This window comes from Babylonia areolata, chromosome 20, assembly GCF_041734735.1.
Source record: "Babylonia areolata isolate BAREFJ2019XMU chromosome 20, ASM4173473v1, whole genome shotgun sequence".
Classification (NCBI taxonomy): domain Eukaryota; kingdom Metazoa; phylum Mollusca; class Gastropoda; order Neogastropoda; family Buccinidae; genus Babylonia; species Babylonia areolata.
In genome coordinates, this window is record NC_134895.1 from 7,825,233 (window position 1) to 7,832,732 (window position 7,500).

The 7,500-nt window shown below is 48.6% G+C and overlaps 1 protein-coding gene across 4 annotated transcripts in view; it reads right to left on the bottom strand.

Moving 5' to 3' along the window:
* The window catches only part of LOC143295050 (uncharacterized), a 274,075-nt gene that overhangs the window by 222,592 nt on the left and 43,983 nt on the right, over positions 1 to 7,500 (bottom strand). For 3 of the 4 annotated variants that reach the window (XM_076606608.1, XM_076606609.1, XM_076606606.1), the window contains exons 2-3: positions 4,773 to 5,128; positions 2,964 to 3,647 (exon numbers count right to left, since the gene is read on the bottom strand). In XM_076606608.1, the coding sequence (XP_076462723.1) occupies positions 2,964 to 3,128 (165 nt within the window). In that variant the 5' untranslated portion in view covers positions 3,129 to 3,647; positions 4,773 to 5,128. The remainder of the gene's footprint in view (positions 1 to 2,963; positions 3,648 to 4,772; positions 5,129 to 7,500) is intronic. The other variant, XM_076606607.1, reaches the window with a different exon arrangement.

Sequence of the window (7,500 nt, forward strand, 5' to 3'; positions counted from 1 at the left end):
TTCCTTTTTCTCTTGTCTTTTTTATGCACGTATTTGATGTGATGCATTGTATACGTATCGTTTCGTAATATGTTTCTGTGTATTGTAAAAAAAATAAATAAATAAAATTAAAAAAGAATGAATCATAGCATTTTAGAATAAAAATTTTTTTAAAAGAAAAGAAAGAAAATGTTGCGCAACTGTGTGACAATACAAAAATAAAAGAGAGAGAGAGAGAGGGGGGGGGGGGAGAGAGATAGGGAGAGAGACAGACAGACAGACAAGCAGAGACAGACAGACAGACAGACAGAGACAGACAGACAGACAAACAGACATAGACAGAGACAGACAGACAGAGACATAGAGACAGTGAGAAATGGGGACAGAGACACAGAGAGAGGGAGAGAGAGGGAGACAGAAAGAATGAGACAGCGGAAGAGACAGACAGACAGACAGAAACAGAGACAGAGACAGACAGAGACTAGAAAGACAGATAAGATACACGGAGGGAAAAATACCAAACAAAATTCTCGCCTTCCATGCAAGCGTATCAATTATTGTCTGTCATTATTGAGTGGGAAAGAGAGAATATACGTGGCGTGATCAGGTGCACGCTCTGTCTGTCTCTCTGTCTCTCTGTTTCTCTCTCTCTCTCTCTCTCTCTCTCTATGTCTCTGTCTCTGTCTATCTCTGTCTATCTGTCTCTCTCTCTCTCTTTCTCTCTCTCTCTGTCTCTGGCTCTCTCTCTCTCGCTCTGTGTCTCTGGCTATCTCTCTGTGTGTCTCTGTGTCTGTGTGTGTGTGTGTCTCTCTCTCTCTCTCTCTGTCTCTCTCTCTCTGTCTGTGTGTGTCCCTCTGTCTTTCAGACACACCAGCAGAAAGATACACGGACAAATAGATAAAGAGAGACAGACTGACAGACATACACAAAAAGAGCGAGAGACAGACAGACAGACAGACAAACACACACACACACACACACACACACACACACACACACACACACACACACACACAGAGAGAGAGAGAGAGAGAGAGTGAGTCAGAGAGAGAGAGAGAGAGAGAGAGAACACTGAACACTGAACACTGAAATGTTTAATGTCATTAGCTGTAAAGCTCTAGTGACGTAGTCGGTACAAATCAGAACAAAAATGGTGTGCAAAACAGATAGAATAGAACAGAAAGGAAAAACATAAGAGAGAGAGACAGATTCACACACACACACACACACACACACACACACACACACACACACACACACACAGATAGAGAGACAGGAACGCAGGAAGTTTTTAATGCGAAGGCCATCAGCCTGTCCCCATGAGAACACATACACATAAAGATAGATTGATAGAGAGAGAGAGAGAGAGAGAGAGAGAGAGAGAGAGAGAGAGAGAGAGAGGAGAGACAGACAGACAGAGACAGAGATAGGGAGATAGGAACGCAGGAAGTTTAAATACGAAGGCTACCAGCCTGTCCATATGAGAACACGTACAGAGAGAGAGAGAGAGAGAGAGAGAGAAACAGAGAAACAGAGAAACAGAGAAACACAGAGAGAGAGAGAGAGAGAGAGAGAGAGAGGAGACATACAGACAGACAGAGACAGAGATAGAGAGACGGGAACGCAGGAAGGCTACCAGCCTGTCCACACGAGAACACGTACACATAGAGAGAGAGAGAGAGAGAGAGACAGAGACAGAGACAGAGAGAGAGAGACAGAGACAGAGACAGAGACAGAGACAGAGAGAGGTGGGGGAGACAGACAGACAGACAGAGACAGAAATAGAGAGACAGGAACGCCGCAGGAAGTTTAATGCGAAGGCCATCAGCCTGTCCACATGAGAACACATACACATAAAGATAGAGAGACAGAGAGAGGGGAGACAGACAAACAGAGAGGGGTGGGGGGGGGGGGGAGACAGACAGACAGACAGACAGAAGGGAACACAGGAAGTTTAATGCGAAGGCCACCAGCCTGTCCACATGAGAACACATACACATAAAGATAGCGAGAGAGAGAGAGAGGGAGAGAGAGAGACAGAGAGAGAGAGGGGGGGAGACAGACAGACAGACAGAGACAGAAATAGAGAGACAGGAACGCCGCAGGAAGTTTAATGCGAAGGCCATCAGCCTGTCCACATGAGAACACATACACATAAAGATAGAGAGACAGAGAGAGGGGAGACAGACAAACAGAGAGGGGTGGGGGGGGAGACAGACAGACAGAAGGGAACACAGGAAGTTTAATGCGAAGGCCACCAGCCTGTCCACATGAGAACACATACACATAAAGATAGAGAGACAGAGAGAGGGGAGACAGACAGACAGACAGACAGGAACGCAGGAAGTTTAATGTAAAGGCCACCAGCCTGTCCACATGAGAACACATACACATAAAGATAGAGAGAGAGAGAGAGAGAGAGAGAGAGAGGGCAGAGACAGACAGACAGACAGAGAGAGGGGGGGGGGAGGGGAGGGAGACAGACAGAGACAGACAGACAGAGACAGGAACGCAGGAAGTTTAATGCGAAGGCCACCAGCCTGTCCACATGAGAACACGTGCACATAAAGATAGAGAGAGAGGGGGGTGGGGGCGACAGACAGACAGACAGAGACAGAGATAGGAGACAGGAACGCAAGAAGTTTAATACGAAGGCTACCAGCCTGTCCACATGAGAACACATACACATAAAGACAGAGAGAGAGAGACAGAGATAGAGAGAGGGGGGGAGAGACAGAGAGAGAGAGAGAAGCAGGGGGGACAGACAGACAGACAGAGACAGAGAGACAGTATCAGTATGAGTAGCTCAAGGGGGCGTCACTGCGTTCGGTCAAATCCATATACGGTACACCACAGAGAGAGAGAGAGAGAGAGAGAGAGAGAGAGAGAGAGAGAGAGAGAGCAAGGGGGGGAGGAGACAGACAGACAGACAGAGAAATAAAGAAAGAAAAGAAAAGAAAAAAACAAACAAATAACAAACTCACGTGCGTAATAACTTCACCGCCAGGTATGTCCTGTCCGCCGACAACCATCATCCGGTCTCCTTCACCACCGCCACCAACTCCACCACCTCCACCTCCTCCACCTCCAGCACCACCACTACGGCTGTCCATCCCCCGCACCGACATCGCCTCCGTCGCCGCCGCCATCACTGTCCGCCCCCACCTCCCCCACCACCGCCACCACCACCACCAGCAAAATCACAACCACCACAAAAACCGCTGCTGCTTTCCACCACCCCCGTTTCCACAGTCAGCACCAGACTGTCTTTGTCTGTATCAATCACCAGTACCACACAGTACCACCACCACCACCACCACCACCAAGGATGCTGGCACCGTGTGTGTGTGTGTGTGTGTGTGTGTGTGTGTCTTGTGTGTGTGCGCGCGCGCGCGTATGTGTGTGTGTGTGTGTGTGTGTGTGTGTGTTTTCTAGGACTCGACACACGTGTTGTTGTTGTTGTTGTTGTTTTGTTGTTGTTTGTTGTTGTTTTTCACGGCCAAAGATATTGAAAGCTTGGACCTACACGGCGAGGAAGAGGAGGAGGAGGAGGAGGAGGACGAAGACAACGCTAACCTGGGATGCCATGACCAGTCAATCAAAGGTATCAGACTTGGACAATGCCGGGCGAGGTCTTCCCGTAAAATCCCTTGTCAGCACTGAAGAACCTGTCAAACAAAATCCAAGCTAAAAAAAAAAAAAAAAAAAAAAAAAAAAAAAAGCTAGTCTGGAGGTTCACCGAGAGACATTAACTGATCAAACCCTGTACGAGTGCCGTCAGCAGGAGGAGGAGAAGAAGAAGAAGGAGCAGGAGGAGGAAGGGAGGAGAAGAAGGAGGAGGAGGAGAAAAAGGAGGAGGAACAGGAGGAGGAGTAGGAGAAGGAGGAACAGGAGGAGGAGAAGAAGAAGGACGAGAAGGAGGAGGGTGGGGAGGAGGAAGGGGGAGGAGGAGGTGGAGGAGGTGGTGGACGAGGAGGAGGAGGTGGGGGAGGAGGAGGTGGGGGAGGAGGAGGAGGGGGTGGAGGGGTAGGGTCGGGAGGAGGAGGACAAGGAGGTGGTGGACGAGGAGGTGGAGGAGGAAGGTGGGGAGGAGGAAGAGGATGGTGGAGGAGGGGGAGGAGGAGGGGGAGATGGGGGAGGAGGGGAGGAGGAGGGAGAGGAGTAGAGAGAGGAGGAGGGAGAGGAGGAGGAAGAGGATGGTGGAGGAGGGGGAGGAGGAGGGGGAGATGGGGGAGGAGGGGAGGAGGAGGGAGAGGAGGAGGGAGAGGAGGAGGACGAGGAGGAGGAGGGGTAGGGTCGGGAGGAGGAGGAGGGAGAGGAGGTGGGGGAGGAAGAGGAGGAGGAGGGGGAGGCTGGAAAGGAGTCACCCCAGATAAGAGGAGCCAAATGATACGGCACACAACCTGGAATAATTTCCACTTCCTCAAAGAAGATAACTACAAAATGTGTATATATATATATTTTTTTTTCTTTCTTCTTATTTTTCTTTCAATTTTTTTAACCCCTCCCCTAACAACGTAGACGGAACGAAGTGACCTAAAAAAAATTTTTTAAATATAAAAAAAAGAGTTACACTCGAACAAAGTCAGTCGGAAGAATACATGAATATCACCACCACCACCACCACTCTCCTGAAGATTCACGATATGAAAACAAAGGGGGAAAAAACATATAAATATATGTAAATATATCACTACACCCCCCCAATCAAAATCACAACAAAAAACAACAACAAAGATTATCAACACGAACGAAAAAGACGATGCAGATGAAGAAAAGAAAAGGTCTATCACTTCAAACACAACAACGATGCTGAGTCGTCGGCGATGCCACGAGGACCCTTGAAGGAGTTGAAGGACTGCTGGGCAAAAAACCCCTTGAAGGTCAAGGTTTAACAGACCTTGGCCTTGACCTTGGTCTTAGGGAGCCACAGCAGAATCTTGTGCGCATCGAGATCACCCACTCTACTATGGGAAGAGATCATCCAACTCACTCTCTTGCTGTGAGGATGAGAGGTCAGTCACAGGTCACCCGTGGGAGGTCACGTCAAGGTCATGTCAAGGTTAGAACAGATGCCTACTGCTGGCTGGGCAGAGGAGTCATCGTGGTTCCTGGGACAAGCTGGGTGAGGTCTGACTTCAGCATCTTTCTGCACAACACACACACACACACACACACACACACACACACACACACACACACACACACACATCAGTTATCTGTATTTCTGCATTCACCAATACCCAGTTTATGCACTGCATTTTTGAAGTAGAGAGTAAAGACAAATAAACAAAGAAACAAAATATTAAATAAATAAACCACCCTTTCTTAACTTCAGAACACAACAGGCACAATGGCTGACCGTTGAGAGTTGAACTTTTGTCCACCAGGGGCCGTGTTCAAGACAAATTTCATTTTGCTTTTAGGCAAGTTATCTTTGACATGGTTTGGACCCACGGGTACAGTTTACCTTGAAGGATAAGTTATCTTCGTATTCAAGACACACGGATCCGCTCAGACAGCTAACCCATCGTTTTTTGGGTTTTTTTTTTAATCCCGATGATTCCCGTCTGCACATGCTCTCAGTTTCACTTCTCATCACACCACAGATCGGAACATTGTAGAGAGAGTTCGCAAAACAGGTGCGTTCCGTAAAGCACGAAAGAAAATGCTGCAAAAGGATCCACCATATTGACCTCTGCTTCGTGGGCAGTCACCCTTGGCAGGTAGTAAGGGTAAATTGCCTTCGGGTTTGTAGACACGCGGGTCGACTCTTGTGTTCATGAATACTGGATATTGCTTACCCTCGGGCGGTTTGCCTTGCCTCAGGCAGATTACCCGCAGGTACACATTTACCCTCAGGCACGATGTTCTCTTGAATACGGCCCCAGGTCTCCAGACTCTCTGGTTCAAATGATGACAACGCCAGGTGTGTTATTTAACGAAAGATTTCTTAAGTCACTCTCAAGAGGATTTTTCAAAAATATCCGTAGACCTTGCTACACCAACACAACACACACATGCGCACGCACACGCACGCATGCACACACACACACACACACACACACACACACACACACACTCAATCACACACGCATGCATTGCACACACACGCAGAAGATCAAACATGTACATTAAAGATCCAGGTCAGCGTTCGGAAACGCACATCAGCCAAAACGGAAACGGAGTCCCTCTAAAACGCAGGGCTTTATTATTATTATTTTTTTTTTTTTTAAGAAAATACCACAACTGACAACATCCCCCCCCCCCCTCAGAATCAGAATCAAAATATGTATAACTTGATTTCTACTTACTGAGACACATGCAGTTATTACAAATCTGAATCTGATTCAGAGCAAAGTATTGTTCACTGACACACACACACACAAGAAAACGAACACCAAAAAAGCAAAGGGAAGTAACCGCAGCCAGGAACCGCTGAGGAGGCAACACGAAATGACTTTGAACCAAGGTGGTCAGGTCGAAAATGATGTTCTCTCTCTCTCTCTCTCTCTCTCTCTCTCTCTCTCTCTCTCCCTCTCTCTCTCTCCCTTTCTCTGTCTCTCTCTCTCCTCTCTCTGTCTTTCTCTGTCTGTCTCTGTCTCTGTCTCTCTGTCTCTCAGTCTCTCTCCCAGGGAAGGGAACGGAGGAGAGGTGCTGAGAGTGTGTTGTGTTGTAGGGGAGGGGGGGGGGGGGGTGCGGGGGCGGGGGGGGGGGGAGTGGATGAGGGGGAAAGGGGAGGGGTCGTTGTTCTGAAACTGCTCAAAAGTTTGGATGGCTACACCCCCCCCCCTCCTTCCACCACCCACCCCTTCACCCTCTTCGTTGCTTTATTGAGGGAGGGAGAGAAAGAAGGAAGAAAGAAAGGGAGGAAGGAGGGACTGAAGGAAGGAGGGAGGAAAGGAAGGAAAGAAGGAAGGGAGGAAGGATGGACTGAAGGAAATGAAAGAAATGAAGGAAGGGAGAAATAAAAAAGGAAGAAATGGAAGGAAGGAAGGAAGGAGGGAGGGAAAGAAAGAAGGTAGAAAGGGAGGAAGCAAGGAAGGATGGGTGGAATGAAGGAAATGAAGGAAGGAAGTGAGAAATAAAGAAAGAAGAATGGGAAGGAAGGGAAGAAGGAAGGGAAAGGAAGGAAAATGGGAAGGATTGAAAGAAGATAGGAAGGAAGGAAGGAAAGAAGAGAGGAAGGAAGAAAGGAAGAGAGGAACAAGGACGACGGAGAGAGGAAAGAAATGTGTGAGATGGAACAGCAGTGGAAATAGGGAGCGCGGATTGAGGTGGTTTGAGTTGTGGCAATGGTAGTGGCAATAGTTCAATGGGACGGGAGGTGACGGGGGTGGCAGGAGGGTGGTAGGGTAGGCTAGTTGGGTTGGCAATGGGGGGCCTGGGGGGGTGGGGGTGGGGGGGGCCGGAGGCGGAGGGGGGAATGGGAAGGGGGGTGGGTGGGCTGGGGCTGCTGGTATTTTATATAGGTGGCTTGGAAGGATACGGTTACCTACCGGTGTGAAGTACACACCGAGC